We start from the raw sequence: 18,187 nt of genomic DNA, 5'->3' as shown, positions 1-18,187 counted from the left end.
GAGGATCAAAAGAGGTTAGGAGGAGGGATAGGCTAGTCGAAAAAAGTGGGTTTTGAGGGAGCGCTTGAAGGAGGTAAGGGAATCAGATAGCCTGATGGGTGGCGGGAGGTTGTTCCAGTGCAGGGGGGCAGCGCGAGAGAAATCTTGGACACGGGAGTGGGAGGAGGTGATTAGGTGAGAGGTCAGTCGGCGGTCAGCGATGGAGCGAAGAGGACGGGAGGGAGTGTGGATAGAGATCAGTGAAGAGAGGTAGGGAGCTGTGGAGGAGGAGAGAGCCTTGTAGGTGGTGGTGAGGAGTTTAAAGAGAACTCGGAAAGGAATGGGGAGCCAGTGAAGAGATAAACAGAGGGGGGAGGCGGAGGTAGAGCGGCGGGAGAGGAAGATGAGCCTAGCAGCAGCGTTAAGAATGGATTGGAGAGGTGCGAGGCGGGTGAGAGGTAGCCCAGAGAGAAGGATGTTGCAGTAGTCAAGGCGGGAGATGACAAGAGAGTGAATGAGAATTTTGGTCGCGTCAGTGGAGAGGAATGGTCTGATGCGTGAGATGTTGCGTAGGTGAAAGCGGCAAGACTGTGAGAGAGCACGAATGTGGGGGGTGAAAGAGAGGGAGGAGTCAATGATGACACCGAGGCAGCGCGTTTGGTCGGTGGACGTGATCTCGGTTTCACCAATGCTGATGGAGATAGTGGGAGAAGAGGGGATGTTCGGGGGATGGAAGATTAGAAGTTCAGTTTTAGCCATGTTTAGTTTCAGGAAGCGTTGGGTCATCCAGGCTGAGATGGCCGTGAGGCATTCGGAGACCTTGGACAGAAGTGATGGGGATAAGTCGGGGGAGGAGAGATAGATTAGGGTATCATCAGCATAAAGGTGGTAATGAAAACCATAGGAGCTGATGAGGGTGCCCAGAGAGGTGGTGTAGAGGGAGAAGAGGAGAGGGCCAAGGACTGACCCTTGGGGAACACCGACTGGCTGGGGGGTAGTAGGAGAGGAGGAGCTCGGAGTGGAGACGGAGAAGGAGCGATCGGAGAGGTATGAGGTGAACCAGGAGAAGACCGTGCCAGTGATGCCAAAGGAGCGGAGGGTGTTGAGCAGGAGAGGGTGGTCAACAGTGTCAAAGGCAGCCGACAGATCAAGCTGGATGAGGATAGAGAAGAGGCCTTTGGATTTAGCCGATAGTAGATCGTTAGTGACTTTGGTCAGGGCAGTTTCAGTGGAATGTAAAGGGCGGAACCCGGATTGGAGGGGGTCTAGAATGGAGTTAGCAGTAAGGTGGCTTAGGAGACGATTATAGGTCAGACGTTCTAGGAGTTTGGAGGCAAAAGGGAGGAGGGAGATGGGCCTGTAGTTGGATGGAGAGTTGGGGTCCAGATTTGTTTTTTTGAGAATTGGGGAGACAAGAGCGTGTTTGAAGGAGGAAGGGAAGATCCCAGAGGATAGGGAAAGATTAAAGAGGTGAGCCAGGTGAGAGCAGACTGATGGACTGAGACGACGGATAATATTGGAGGGGATAGGATCAAGCGGGCAGGTGGAGGGAGAAGCGGATTGAAGGATAGAGTGGACTTCAGCAGCAGTGGTGGGGTAAAATGAGGACAGGGGTTGGAAGGAGGGGAGTGGAGATGTAGGAGGGGAGGAGGGAGAGGGTGAGGTCATGGCAGCAGTGATGGCAGTCCTGAGAGAGGAGATTTTGGTTGAAAAGTAGGTAGCAAAATCAGCGGCTACGATGGAGGACGGAAGAGCTGGAGGAGGGGGGGAGAGCAAGGAGTTGAAGGTGGCGAAGAGCCTGCGGGGATTGGATGATTGGGAAAGGATGAGGGACTTAAAGTAGGATACATTGTCATGTATTCCAATTACTGCATTACCATGTTATTAGATGACCTCATCAAGTATGTTTTCACTGTATGATTTGTGATGAGCAATCCAATTATGATGTGGATTAAGGATGACTAACTGTGAAGCAATGGAGCATATCTTTATATGGCAGATAACAAAGGATTGTGCTTTACAATGATTATTTTTAGCAATTTTTGTTTGTTTTGACTGACTGATTATTGTATTCACTTTGGGATGTAACCGTGGAGCAGATGTTTGAAGCCTGGTAAAGTGAGAGTGGAAGGTGATAAAGCACCAGCCAACCAGCTACTAACTGACATTCAAACACAGCTGATTGGTTGCTGCTTTATCACTGCTTTATCAACACTTTATCACTTTACTTTAATACATATGCCCCAGTGTTCTGTAACGATCTTCTGTTATCCTGTATGTGAATGTCCTACACAAAAATCAGTTTGTTGTTGGTCAGTAATAACACTGCAGCTGTCAGTACTCAGGTAACATACTTTTATTGCATCCCTTTAGCATCCCTCTTGAAGCTTTGGTATCGAGAGTTAGAGGAGCCACTTATACCGCAGCAGTTCTACAAGCAGTGTATTAGTAACTATGAGAATCCTGATGCTGCAGTGTCCGTTGTGCACCAGCTTCCCGATATGAACAGGCTGGTGCTGTGTTACCTCATCCACTTCCTCCAGGTACGCTATGGGTTTATAAGTGCAGGGGTTTTCTTATATGCTCTTTACTGATGTTTTTCCATGTATAGTAGCTACACACTTTTGTTTTTGCTGGAAGCGCTCCTTAATATATTGATTTATAACCTGGGTTATGCTGGTACAATCCGGGTCCAGATTTGGTGTGAAATGTTCACCCGGGTTGTCGTACTAGGAATCTGATTCGGGTTGCTACAGAGACAACCTGGGTAGTCTGCGGTGTGAATAGTGTGACCTGACCGCCATAGGACGGATTTTCTGCGCTTGGAGATGCCATTTCCAAGAGACGGCAAAGGGAAAACCAAACAATTACCTAAGTCCAGCCTCTGATGTGAAAGTGGTTCCAGGCAGCTTTGACCAGGTTTGAAACTGTGTTCAATAACCAATGTCAGACCCAAGTTTTTGTTGTGAAATGGGTATTACTGAGATGTCTTTGTAGCACTTAATACTATGTGCTTCATACACACTAATTACAGTAAAACTTGTTAGGTTACTAATTATTTCAGGTTGCTGTATTTTGTTTCCGGAAGGACCCTTATGAATAAAAATAGCTTAGTTAAGTCTTATTGCATATCCCAAAAGGGAACACTGGCAATTATTATATGTGAGACAAATAATGCAGGTCTCTGAAAATAAGGGGCCGATGTATCAAAGAGTGGAGAGAGGTAAACTACTAACCAAACAAATCCTAATTCATATTTCAAATGGTTTGTAAACAGTTATACCGCTTTTCCACTACAACACCTGCAGTTTGAACACTGTTTCAAGCTGTCACACAGCGGCTTGAAACTACACTCACACCATAGGCTGGAACCGGGTTTTTGCCAGGTCTTTAGCTTGCCGGTGCTCAGAAATATCATCTCCAAGCACCAGTGGTCCAGCTCACGGTATGCCTTTAGTGTGACCTAGGGTGTCATCACTGCCTACCCAGGTCAGATTCCAGAGTAACACAACCCAGGTAGACACTTTCACACCAAATTTGGACCAGGGTTTCCTCGGCAATAACCTGGGTTATAAGTTTGGTAGAAGACTGGTATTAAATGTTTGATGGCTGGTACTTTATGTTTCTCCACTTTATCTGGGTATGGGGGATATGTCGACATAGAGATCAAAAAAGCCTAATTACTGTTGATCCTAAGTCAACATTTTCACTATACACTCACATCATGTCGACCTTTTCCATGTCGACTTATTGCTTGTGTTGACCTTTTGATCATTACGACCTTATGCACATTGACATTTCCATGTGTCAACCTTTTGCCTGTTGACCATTAGTGGTCAACCTATTGACTGTCAACCTTATTACTGTCGATTGTATCCCCTTTATCTCTCTCCAATCTTTGATACATAATGCTTAAAGAGAAATGCAATAGTGAGGACAAAACTTGCCATATAAACACATTTTATAGTTTATTTTATAATAAAACATTCAAATAAGATCCCTCAGAGACATGGATCTCTGTGTAACATAATAAGGTACTCTTTACCTAGCACGGCGCCCACGATTTTGATCGTGGGCATCGCAGGTAAAAAAATCGCGGGCATCGCGGCCATTGAATGCACTAAAAATCGGGTGCGACGCGACCGACGCGATGCCCGCGATTTCCCATAGGGAACAATGTTAAATTTCTCAATTGACCCGATTTTACTGTTCAATGCCTCAATTGACACGATTTTTCCATAGGAAACAATGTTAAATGGCCCACAGAGGCCAAATAGCCACCCTGAAGTGTGAAATGGCCCCCACAATTGGTAACGCCACCCCACGATCAACGTCAACCCGAAGCGTGGCGAGCCCTCGAGGGGCGGCGGTACGCGTCCTACGACCTTTTCATACCCCCACTATCCACGTTGGCGTGGAGTTGAGAATAGAATAGTGTGGCGAGCGTAGCGAGCCACCGAGCCCGAAGCGTGGCGAGCGCAGCGAGCCCCGCGTGGGGACGCGGATACCTTCACAGGTAAACGCGTCCCTTCGCGGTCTTCACAGGTATCCGCGTCCCCTTGCGGGGCACGCTGCGCTCGCCACGCTTCGGGCTCGGTGGCTCGCTGCGCTCGCCACACTATTCTATTCTCAACTCCACGCCGACGTGGATAGTGGGGGTATGAAAAGGTCGTAGGACGCGTACCGCCGCCCCTCGCGGGCTCGCTGCGCTCGCCACGCTTCGGGTTGACGTTGATCGTGGGGTGGCGTTAACAATTGTGGGGGCCATTTCACACTTCAGGGTGGGGCCATTTAACATTGTTTCCTATGGAAAAATCGTGTCAATTGAGGCATTGAACAGTAAAATTGGGTTAATTGAGAAATTTAACATTGTTCCCTATGGGAAATCGCGGGCATCGCGTCGGTCGCGTCGCACCCGATTTTTTTAGTGCATTCAATGCCCGCGATGACCACGATGGGCGCCGTGCTAGGTAAAGAGTACTTATAATAATAATAATTTATTTTATAGCACGCGTTCTACAGAGGAATAACAATTAAACCAACATTTTAGTCTTATTAAAAAAGTTTGTGTAGGTAGAATTATTATTATCCTTTATTTATATATATTTTTGTTATTATTGTATACTATGGCATCACAGGGGTTGACATTCAGAATGTTGACATGACTTTAGGATTAGGGCTAGTTCCGTTAATGCTTAAAATACATTGTCGATATTATGACTCTCAACATTCACAATGTTGACATTCTGGCAGTGTTATTATGTTACTTTATATATAATATTGATATGTTATTCTCTACAGTTGCTACTTTTGTGTAATAATTAAGCATGTTTTTTGTTGGATACATATTATTTATAATATAAGTAACAGGACATGAAAATCTAATTTGTAACTTTGTTTTCCCTCCCAAAACAGATTTTCTCTCAGCCTTCTAATGTGGGCATAACAAAGATGGATGTCAACAACCTTGCCATGGTGATGGCCCCAAATTGCTTGCGCTGCCAGTCGGATGACCCCAGAATTATCTTTGAGAATACTCGAAAAGAAATGTCTTTTTTGAGGATGCTAATTGTCCATTTAGACACAAGTTTTGTTAGGGGCTTGCTCTAAGAGAGATAGAGACTAAAGGTTCTTTAATTCTTTCTGTTTCTTCTGTATATAACAGGTTTTGTCTTTTCCACTTGAGAGTTGAAAGGTGCGGTCCCTCCAGGGGAAATATGAAATCACTTAGAGGCCTAATATTAACAAAATTCTCAGGTTCTTTCTAGCACATTCTCTGAAAAAAAATCTAGCATTTAAAATTCCCATGAATCTTTAACGTCATCAGCAGTGCTATGTGAATGTTTTCTCATATATCTGGTCATTAATAATGTGAAAACCAATATTTTCTGTTTCTTTATCAGGATGTGTTATTCTTACCTCATTCAGAGCCATCTTTTCAATGAGAGTCTGTGTAAGATTTTTTAGAAATCAGTTGCTTTGGAGGGACCGTACCTCCTAATATATTTTACTTTTTTTATTATTATTATTTTTTAACTTGGTGTTTTAGGTGTGTTTTCATCTGCAATGTTGGAGCTCACTGCATGAGCCATGGACATAGCTAACCTTCATTAATAGCTCTGATATATTAGTCTATAATATGTCACAATATAGCATCTTTGCTAAAAAAAATTACAATTGTTTCAAAAACTGTCTGTTTTAAAACTGATTTTTTTTTTCAAGTATAACATTTACTGTTACGATTTTACCACTATAATGCACTAGTGTACCACACACATATTAATGGTGCTATTGGGCCAATAAAATGTACACATTATCACATGACCCCACAATCCCAGCTGATGTAACCTTTTTCTGACTATTTTGGAGAAACTCTGTATCTAGTGCTTTGAAGCACTAAGGGGGTATCCTATTGGCAGTGCTGATATGCTTTGCGTGCATCCACCGGAATCCTTGATAACACATGGGCTTATCCCTGATCCCATGTGTTTTCACCCAATCGCATTCCCCTTTTCATCTGATAAATAGGGCAACTAGTTGGATACCGAGATAATGACCGTCGACTATTTACCACAATGTATGGCCCTTTTTATTAGGCGAATCGGCTTCAGATATAGGGCCAGATATACTAAGCTTCAAAAACGATAAAAGGAGAGTGATAAACAACCAACCAATCAGCTCCTACCTGTAATTTTTCAAACCCAGCCTGTAACATGGCAGTTAGGAGCTGATTGGCTGGTAGTTTATCACTCTCCACTTTATCACTTTTTGAAGCTTAGTACATTTGCCCCTTGATAGGATATCCCCAACATGACTGCTTCTCAAAGTACTTTTATTTGTATACAAATCCGAATCAGTTAGGTAAATGCTCTGTTCATGTGCAATACGGCTCTGTTTTTGTTAAGAATTAATAATAGATTTCAGGATATTGTAATTTAATGCTACCTGTTCTGTTTGCCATTTTCCTGTGGAAAAGTACAGGACTTTTCCTGTTTCCCGTTGACATGTGAAGTTCTAGAGTGGTCTATGCCTATTCAATGCTAAAACAAGACCTACAAAATAAGAGAATATAAGAGTTATTGTTACGTTTCCATGCCAAAGGCAAGCGGTCTGTATTTCCTAACCTTACAGGAGATTAGCAGTGTGTAAAATGAATGAAACCTAAGAAGCAGAGACAGAACATGGCTGCTGGAATGTTCCCTTATTGCTGGTTACAAATGAATATTACTAGTTCGTCCACATGTCACATCACAAAACTGAACTATGTGCACCAATATGTGCTAAAGGGGCCACATTTCTTTGTTTTGCTCAATTCAGTAAATGTGAATTGTCCCTCTATATTACACACGTGAGTGTGTATAATGTATACAGGAAGTTGTGCATTAACCACAAACATCTCTCCTTAGCCTGTTCTCCAAGTGACTCCATAGCGTATTGATGTTCGACCCTGAGCCTAATATTGTACTAACATATAGAACAGGTCCTGGAATCCCATAGCTGACAGGGTGTGGTATAGGGTTCCGACAGTCGGGATCCCGACAGTCATTATCCCGACTGGCCAGACCCAGACAGCATGGAGAGCGCAACAAAGCCCCTTGCTGGCACGGTGGCTCGCTACGCTCGCCACATATTCTATTCTCCCTCTATGGGGGTCGTGGACCCCCACGAGGGAGAATAGCCGGTGGCCGTCGGGCCCCTGTGTGTCTGGGTTTTGACTGTGGGGATCCCGACGTCAGGTAAATGACTGTCGGGATCCCGTCCGGCACCCAGCTGACACAGAAAGCCTAAAAGCTATAGAAAATTTAGCAATACAGTGACAGAAATGGTGTTCTGGCACATTTCTCCAAACAGAATTGGAGCAGCATTTGTTTCTCCAGCTTTTGTTCTGTTTGATAGGTTGACAGTAATTAGATTGACAGTCAATAGGTCGACCACTATTGATGACAGGTGAAAGGTCAACATGCACTAGGTTGACACAAGCAATAGATCGACATGACACGAGTTTTTCACAATGTTTTTTCACTCAGACAACAAAAAATTGTGAAAAACTCACGTTGACCTTTTCATGTGTCAACCTTTTGTCCAATTCAACCTTTTTCTTATGTCGACCCTTTCATTGTGGACCAATAGTGGTCGACCTAATTCCTGCCTATCTAATGATCCACACCCCTCCAGCTTACCCTAGTTTACAATGTTACTGTTCGTGAATTTATTTGGTGTAAGTTTGGACTGTACACATTTATGCATTTAATAAATATTGCAAATAGTCATATACAAATTTGACCAGCTAGTTTATATATTGGTTGCTTTGGCAAGGACTTCACTTTATATCTCACCAAAGTTTGATACAGCTCCCCCATTATATCTCTTACTGTCTTTGAACATTGCATGATATTTGTAGAATGTCACTTATCACACCACGTAACTATGTGCTAAGTGTTCTAAAGGGGTCTATGTATCAATCAGTCAAATACACGAATCCTGGATGGCTGGACTGATCCAACATATTAGAAATTCCTGACTCGCAGATTCCGATAATTTTGGGGTTGATTTTGAGGTTTGTAAGATACACCAAAGCACAGGATTTTGCAGATAGATAGTTGATGTATGGGCCCCTTTACTCATTACAACCAATTGAATCTTTGTGATAATTTTCTAACTTCCAGTACATAAATGCATTAGAAAATATATAGCCGCTACAAGCTACAGCATCCAATATGGAAGCAAGCTCCATTGTTTGGTATGATGAGTTAGTGCCAAATGCATCAAGGTTCAAAAAGTGATGAAGTGGAGAGTGATAAACAACCAGCCAATCTGCTCCTACCTGCCATGTTACAGGCTGAGTTTGAAAAATGACAAATATGAGTTGATTGGCTGGTTGTTTATCACTCTCCACTTAATCACTTTTTGAGACTTGGTACATCTAGCCCTCAGTGAGCTACCTGAATTGTGGATGATGCTGTTCATTTTCTTACTGCGTTAACCAATGTGACTGTAAAAATCCAATCCATCGTTTTTTTCTGTTTTAAAATGTTGCTTTGTTATCGGTGCTGTTTATTAATGTTTTTATTTGTTGATAAAACTGAATGCTTTACTGTATCTTTTCATGCAAATTTTCCTTGCCCTGTAGAGCTACGCATTGTATAAACTGTATACATCCGTTGTATCTATCGTCACATGTAAGGCTGGGTACCCACTGGAGATAGGTTCTGTTTTATTACTAGCTCTTTTTAATGCCAAAGCTAGAGATGAAAATAATGATTCCAATAATCTTCATACCCGCTTCTGGTACTTACTCCATTTACCCCAATTGGGACAGGCCGCTTCCCTTTACAATCTGTGGGTGATCACAGGAGGCGGCTATTGTCCTACACCCAGGAATAATCCCTTCATTTTCAACCTATTTATTATTGGGTTCATTTTGGCACCACAGATTGTGTTTGGACAGGTTAGGAGCTACTAAAATAAGGATATTTCCTTAAAGGGTTCAATTATAAGAATTTGGTAATATGTTTAAATATGTTTAAACTGTGCTTAAGATAAAGCTATTGCTAGTTAAAAAAGCCAGATTAATATTCATGAACGTCTTGTGTCACTGGGGCGTCTTGCTGGATATTTGGCAAACTAGCTAGCCACGTAAGTTTTTTACATTTCTACTAATGTATTTTTTTATTTGGATGTTCCCGAGGTGTGATGGGAACATTGTTATCTAAAACACCAAAGACTGGCACCACAAAGTCGTACGACCTAATCAGACTTGTACTGTACAGTATAGGCCAAATGTAATAGGGTGTGAGGATCAGAAATGAGAGATTTGGTGGGAGTTTTCCAAAGTGGCAATCATTTACACTGCATTTACACTGCAAAAACAGGTTGATTTTGCCATGTACAGTAATTGATTGCTGCTTTAAAAATAAAAATGGGAAAACTCTTTCCACCAACCCCCCCACCCCCCCCCCCCCCCCCCCCAATCTCGCACTCTCTGATTCTCACCCCCTATTATTTTTGGCCCCATATTTGATAATGTACGGTTTTTAAATAAATACCATTGGTATTGAATAGTGGTAAGACAAAGTGGGAACATTGCTAAGCTATCGATATGAGGGTATGTTCCATTTCACACAATCGACAAAAGATTAAAAACAATCATTATAGGTGAGGTGTATCATTCAAACGGCAAGAAGCACGTTTATAGTTTCAGTAGGGTACATGTAGGTTGTGTCGGCTGTAAAACCGTATATAGTGCAAATGAACATCTTACCAGCAATAGATTGGTTATTTCATTTGCCCTAGAAAGGCCCTGGTAAGGAACTTGCATGCTCTTGGCAGCTCTCTCTCCACTACTGCTATGACTATTCTACCATGGCACACCGGTCAAGATCACTTATGTAATGTAGTGGGTGACAGTCTGCGCAGGTGACTGGTTCTTCCGGACATGCCTTTTACTCTCCTGGTAGACCCAGCCTTCTAATTCCCAACCACCCAACCAACTTAGTACTTATTATAACCTGGCAAAATTAAGAGATTCTAAATACAGCTTTAGCATATAACAATAGTTTTATGAGATGTATAAATTCCTATGTATAGAATTTATTTTTGTGTCTCATATCAGGACTGCCAGGATATGGGGTTACTTACTGTTTACTGTTGTGCCATTGTGCAGGATTTCTTTATAAAAATATTTTTTAAGAAGTTTGGATTTCTGAAAATATTTGTATCTGAGAGTTGAGTATGTAATTGCAGCTTTGTTTGTTTCTGTTATATAACGTACTCTACACTGGAACTGTTCTTTGGCTGTAAGATGTATGATCATTAAACTGCAGGTTTTCCTGCTTTTGTATGTTGTGCAGGCAATAATAAAAACATTCTTACAATGTAATGATGCTGGTGTGGGGTTTTTATTCTAATTCCTCAGAGCTGATGAGTGCCACACATGAACATACCTGTTTACATTTAAGGTCCATACACACTGGTTGAATCATGCGGTGGATCATATGGTCAACCAAAAGTTGGTCGAAATACTGAAAGGTCAACATGGGTCTAGGTTGACATGGGACAAGGTCAACATGGGGTTTTTCACAGTTTTTTTAACCGAATGTCGACATGGACCCTGAAACGTAGCATCGTGTCATCTCGCATGGCTCGTTACGCTCGCCATGCTTTGGCCCAGTGCCTCGCTCGGCACACTATTTTATTCTCCCGCCACTCCCTAGTGGATGGTAGGGCATGAAATACCGCCTGTCGGCTCAAAAAATAGTGGAAAGACCCCATGTTGACCTAATGCTTGTGTCAAACTACGACCCGTCGACCTTGTACTATGTTGGCCTAGACCCATGTCGACATTTCAGTATGTCGACCTAGTGGTGTCGACCTAATTACTGTTGACCAACCACCGTTTCCCAGCCAATCAGCTCCTAACTTCCATGTCACAGACTGTGTTTGAAAAAGGTCAGGCAGGAGCTGATTGGTTGGTTGTTTATCACTCTCTATTTTAGCACCTTTAAAGCTTAGTGCATCCGGCCCATAGTCTTTGGTTCTCTAGAGAAAAAATACATGATCCCAGCACAGAGCACACAGTACTATCGTGTGCTGGTTGCCTATTGTGTGCACATTCTATGTAGCTCTCCAGCAGCAAAAGGGATGTTCATTAAACTCTTACTTGCCTGTTGGAATGCAGTGCAGGAGAGGCATTGTGTATTGTATGGAAGGACAGACATGACCCAAATTCTTCTTTCACTATGGCAGCAGGTGAATAACTCCTTAGGCTCGGATTACTAAATCATATGCAGCATTTGTCTACTGTCAAATGCGTTCTGTGTACTGTTGCATCACATTGGTCAAGTGAAGACTGTTGCTGCTAGTGAAATAAGCCTCTTTATATACATAAAGGTACACCACCATCATGATAAGCATAAAATAAGTGTTTAACCCTTTGAGTGCCAAGTGAATTTGTCAAAATAGGTGTGAAAATTGCCAAGCAAACCTATACTACATATATATATACATACATAGGGGCAGTTGGGAGGTATGTATGTGTGTGTGTGTGTATATATATATATATATATATATATATATATATATATAATGTATGTATGTAGTACCCAATAATCCTCTCGCGCTGTATAAATATAAATAAACCAAATGAAGGTTGGCTGCCTTACCACAGTGTCCCCAGAGGGTTATGGGACAAATCCAACAATACAAAACCCAGTTGTGGTGTGGCGCCTACATTTTATAATTAGTGTCCATCTATATGGTGATCCAATGTTCAGTGAAGCAAACAAAGAATATTCCTCCAGAACTTATTTATTTTTTGTTCTTCAAGTTGTAAATGTATATTGTGTTTCCTGTGACAACTTGAAGAACAAAAAATAAAGTTCTGGATGAATATTCTTTGTTTGCTTCACTGAAAATTGGATCACCATATAGATGGACACTAATAAAATTTAGGAAAGGAAAGCTGCGGCACTCGGGAGTCTGGTTTTAGTGATTTATATGAAGATCAAAAGTACATGTCGGTCTGTCTTGACCTGGTGCCCTCCAGTGAGGCGCTGGCGCCGCTATGTAGAGGTTTGTGGGACGCACAAACAGGTTCAAAGCAAGTGAGCATCCCTCCAGCAATTGGTGAGTTAGCCCACTCGTAAGGACGCAATATTAGACTTAATACTTACAAATGGTAAGAGAAAGTACTCTCTTGGTTTTGGGGGCACGCTTTTTTTAAAACTTAACGTTTATTTATTGGTAACAACTGCATATACCATAGTAGCAAATATCTATGACCATAAATGACATGATTACTACAATATTTATCAGCGATGGTGTGATTATCCAAAATAGCAGAACTCATAAGGTGGACTAACAGCGTGTGCCTACTCTGCCCTAAAAGAGACTGGACGGAATATGCCTACTTAACCCAATAGAGACTGGGCACACACACAAACAAATGATACACAGACGCACCAGTATGGAGACTGCTAGTGTAGGCAATCAGCTGTCAAAGGCACAGCATCGCCAGGTTACTATAGCAACGGGCACGCAGGCGCAGATGGGATGACAACACAGGCACGTAACGGAGCCTGACGTGGGAACAGCGTTGCCCGGTTACTATAGTAACGGGCATACAGGCGCAGATAGAAGTACACAGATGTACGTAACGGAGCCTCTGCTAGGGACGCCCACACGATAGTCACGCAATCGCGCACAGGACTATGAGTGTGACGCAATGCGTGACAGAAGGTCAGCCTATCACTGTCCCCTAAAAAACGGGAAGGTGATACAGACACACCCTCTCCCTTGAAACACCTACTGCTCCCATTGGATAATTAGATACACACCCCGCTCGAGGATTGGCCAGCCCACGTATAAGACATGTTACACGACAGAGAATCAGAGGGACACTGAGGAAGCGGGATTACCGCGAAACGGCCGTTTGTCCATTGACCTACTTATAGATCAGAGAGGAGATACCAGTCCCTCCTGATCTTTTTTGAGACCCCCGAGAGAACTTCAGCTGCAGCACTTTTTAGTCGGCAAGGATCCTGTGACAGCACCAGTTGATCCACTGTGGTAGTGGTAAGATCCCCTTTAAGGGGAATCCATATACTACTGCCGATATAATCACAGTATCTAGCACCTGCTACTATCACCATAAGAAACCTCTATGTATAGATATTGAATGTGGGAGACCGTAGAAAATTATTTTGGGATGTCTGACATAGAGATTGCTCCTGTTGCTTAATTAAAACAGTGCACAAGACTGTTATATAGCTACACTGCCTAATATTTTTGTTTTTACGGTTATAAGAAACTTTTATGCATAGATATTTAATCCTGCTAACTATCTAAAAATATTGGCACAGGACTACTATAACATTATATTATCCAGTATTTGCTATCACAGCCACAACAAAACTTGATGCACGGATATTTAATATAAGTGACTACAAGTAGATCAGAGATCCAGTGTCAGATATAGAGACTGTCATCACAGTTGTCAATTGTGTAATAATCACCATACACTACTATTCTCTAATTTTCTTCTATTTTTCTGGTGGCACAAAAAGACGAGACACATCGCTCATCGCCCATCAATGCCAAGAGCACATGGGAGAAAGCAGCATGTGGGGTAATCCATAAGTACCACCTACCTGATTATTATTCTATCATCACCTTCTGGGTACACCTACCCACGATCGAGGGGACATTTCCCTGCAAGGGCATTGGCCAATCAGGGGGGTCCCTTCCCTAACGTGGACAGAAATAACCCACTTGTTCTTATCCATATCTGCAACTGAAGCACGGATTAAACTCGCTCAATTGTGGGGATTGGGTAAACCAATCCATTTACGACAATCAGCAGCAGTTCCCGTGCAAAAACCATCTTGCAGGGATAAACTGACACATCTCTATCTAACCTAAATCTATTTTCCGGTCCTGACTAATCTATTTCCATTAAGCATATTTCATTTCTTTAAAGTGATATAGAGCAGCAGATCGTGTGAGATCACTATACAAAAAAATTTGACCTATAGAAAATAATGTTTGTATGCTGACAAAGTTTTTTTCCTTCATTATTCTCTCTTACACCAGGGGCACTCTCTCTTGAAAAAAATTGTTGGTTAAAAAAATCTATTTATATCGACTAACAAAGAAATTCGCCATCCACTCACCTAACATAGATGTCCTCTTAAACAAAAATTCCTTATAATATTAAAAGGATATCACTCCCGCTAGATAGGCAGTTGGGTACATAATTATTAATACAAAATATCCTCAAATCTGCAGATTATACTGCTTATCATAAGACGAGAGTTCATATAAAAATAAGGAATCATATGTATGTGTATCTGTTTCGTATGTCATGTATGTTTAAACGTAATGTCTGCACCTATTATTAAACTATTTTTAAATAACCAATAAATAAACGTTAAGTTTTAAAAAAAGCGTGCCCCCAAAACCAAGAGAGTACTTTCTCTTTTCCTTTTGATTTCATTCTTACTCTCAGGGGAGCACCTCCACACAGTAAATTTGCGCCAAGGCACACCAATTATATATTGTGGATACCAATACACATCAAACCTGATTTTTCATACCATTTTTTGGTGGGTATCAGTGCATAGGTATTCTGTCCAAATTCCCCAATACCCCATGTTCACATACTTACAAATGGTGACAGAATATCTGACATAAATGTGGGTGAAAATCTGGGATCCAGTGACCATCAAGCAGTATGGTTCAAAATAAAGACAGAGACTGACTCATCGCACACAAAAACAAAGGTGTTAGATTTTAGGAAGGCTGATTTTTAGAGATGGGAAACTCTGTAAGGGATTCTTTGGCAGAGTGGAAGAACTTGGAAGGAGTGCAGGAGAAGTGGGAAAAATTAAAAAGTGCAATTCTAAAAGCAACAGAACTTTGTGTCAAAAGAGTTAGGAAAAACACAAGAAAAAGGAAGCCATTGTGGTTTGCAAAAGAAGTAGCAAGTATTGTGAAAGCAAAAAAGTTGGCCTTTAAGAAATTTAAGCAGACGCAGAAGAATGAGGACAAAGAGGTGTATCTTGTTAGACAGAAGGAGGCTAAGAAGGTAATCAGATGTGCAAAAGCACAGGCTGAAGAGAAAATGGCCCAGTCAGTGGGTAAAGGGGGGAAAACTTTTTTTAGGTATATAAGTGAAAGGAGAAAAACAAAAAGTGGAATAATTAGACTGAAGACAGAGAGTGGAAGTTTTCTTGAGGGGGACAATGTAATAGCAGATAATATTAATAATTATTTCTGCTCAGTATTCACTGCTGAAAGAGGGGGGAAGGGGCCACAGTTAAGTTGCAAGTATAGTCAGAAAACTGAGGGAGAGACAAGTACATTTACAGAGGAGAAAGTCCTCACAGAACTCTCAAAACTGAAAGTGGATAAATCAATGGGGCCAGATGGGATACATCCAAGGATACTAAAAGAGCTTAAAGGGGAGCTGGTAAAACCAATAACAGAATTATTCAACCAGTCACTAGCTACTGGAGTAATCCCAGAGGACTGGAAAACAGCGAATGTAGTCCCACTGCACAAAAGTGGAAGCAAGGAAGAGGTAAGCAACTATCGACCAGTGAGCCTTACATCAGTAGTAGGGAAATTGATGGAAACACTCTTAAAACAAAGAGTTGTAGAATATCTCAAAACCAGCAATTTACAGGATCCAAAACAGCATGGGTTTACTGGGGGAAGATCATGTCAAACAAATCTTATTGACTTTTTTGACTGGGTGACTAAAGTAATAGATCAAGGTGGGGCTGTAGATGTAGCTTATCTAGACTTTAGTAAAGCTTTTGACACTGTCCCACATCGCAGACTGTTAAATAAACTTGAAAGCTTGGGATTGGATTCTAAGATAGTTGAATGGAAAAGAGCGTGGACAGAGAGTTGTAGTAAACGGAGTACAGTCAAAGGAGGGAAAGGTTACAAGTGGAGTACCCCAGGGATCTGTACTTGGACCGGTGCTTTTTAATATCTTTATTGGTGATATTGCAAATGGAATTGAGGGTAAAATGTGCCTTTTTGCAGATGACAAAAAGGTATGCAACAGGGTAGACACACCAGGAGGGGTAAAACAAATGATTGAGGATCTAGGCAGATTAGAGAAATGGTCAAGAGAATGGCAACTACAGTTTAATGCCAAAAAATGCAAAATCATGCACTTGGGTCTCAGAAATCCAAAGACTCAATATAGTATAAATGGCACTATAATGGAAACTACTGAGGAAGAGAGGGATCTAGGTGTCACTATTTCAGGGGACTTAAAAGCAGGTAGGCAATGTAACAAAGCAATAAAGAAGGCAAGTCAGATGCTTGGTTGCATAGGGAGAGGTATCAGCAGTAGAAAGAAAGAAGTAATAATGCCACTGTATAGGTCATTGGTACGACCTCACCTAGAGTATTGTGTTCAGTTCTGGAGGCCATATCTCCAGAAGGATATAAATACATTAGAGACTGTACAAAGAAGAGCAACTAAAATGGTGCATGGCCTACATCACAAAACGTACCAGGAAAGACTAAAAGATCTTAATATGTATACTTTAGAGCAGAGAAGGGAAAGGGGGGACATGATAGAAACTTTCAAATATATTAAGGGCTTTAACAAGGTACAGGTGGGAGCCATTCTTCACAGGAAGAGGAGCAACAGAACACGAGGACATGCACTAAAACTAGAGGGAGGAAGATTCAGGGGAAATGCGAGGAAGAATTTTTTCACAGAAAGAGTAGTAGATAAGTGGAATAGTCTCCCAACAGAGGTGGTAGACGCAAATACAGTAGTACAATTTAAACATGCTTGGGAGAAGCATATTGATATCCTTACAAAAAAATAAGGATCAAATATGGTTTGAGGTAACATGTTTAAAAAAAGGGGCAGACTAGATGGGCCAAGTGGTTCTTATCTGCCGTCAAATTCTATGTTTCTATGTTTCTATGTTACATTTCGGTCACGAACCCCATCTTTCACATTTATTATATAAATTCAAAATTAAATAAAGTTGTATAAAAAAAAAAAGGTTATACAGGTTGAGTATCCCATATCCGGATATCCGAATTATTCCAAAAACATGTTTTTTTTATATATTTTTTTTAATAGTTCGAAAAAAATGTCTTCTCCCCCCCCCCGACCCTTTTTGTTATGCCTACCTAGTCCCCCGGCGTCCACGGCAGGCCTTCAGCTTCATCTCCAGCGGTCCCAGGAGTGCTTTGCGCAAGTTCCCAGGCGCGCTGGTGACGTCACCAGCGTGCTTGGGAACTCGCGCAATGCTCTCCTGGGACCGCTGGAGATGCCGGAGATGAAGCTGAAGGCCTGCCATGGACGCCTAGGGACCATCGGGGACCCCCCAGGGGACAGGTAAGTATGTAAAAACAAATATTCCAAAAAAACGTAGAAATCCCTTATCCGGAATGCTCATGGTCCCGAGCATTTTGGATAAGGGATACTCAACCTATATTTCCGATATATATAAGGTAAACATTACAGGACATTTTGATATATAAACAGGGCTCAGCACCACAATAAACTTACTCGCCTTATACACAAATAATAAAATAAATAGTAGGGTTTTAGTACATGAATTGATCAATGCATTTAAGTTTGAAGCCCATGGCCAAGGGACCCCATTTCACTGCAAGTCTTACTCTAACCACCAGACTCTTAAGAACTTTGCTTCCGGACACAAAAGGT

General features: G+C 41.8%; 1 protein-coding gene across 2 annotated transcripts in view; it reads left to right on the top strand.

Annotated features, from left to right (window-relative positions):
* Positions 1-10,858, top strand: part of LOC146008394 (rho GTPase-activating protein 39-like) — a 110,278-nt gene extending 99,420 nt beyond the window's left edge. For both annotated transcript variants that reach the window (XM_083147618.1, XM_083147619.1), the window contains 2 exons: positions 2,353-2,522; positions 5,395-10,858. In XM_083147618.1, coding sequence (XP_083003744.1) covers positions 2,353-2,522; positions 5,395-5,589 — 365 coding nt within the window. In that variant the 3' untranslated portion in view covers positions 5,590-10,858. The remainder of the gene's footprint in view (positions 1-2,352; positions 2,523-5,394) is intronic.
* The last annotated feature ends 7,329 nt before the right edge of the window (positions 10,859-18,187 follow it).

Source organism: Crinia signifera, chromosome 6, assembly GCF_055691185.1.
Source record: "Crinia signifera chromosome 6, ASM5569118v1, whole genome shotgun sequence".
Classification (NCBI taxonomy): Eukaryota; Metazoa; Chordata; class Amphibia; order Anura; family Myobatrachidae; genus Crinia; species Crinia signifera.
The sequence above is the reverse complement of the archived record's forward strand: the minus strand, read 5'-3'. Positions and strand labels throughout refer to the sequence as shown.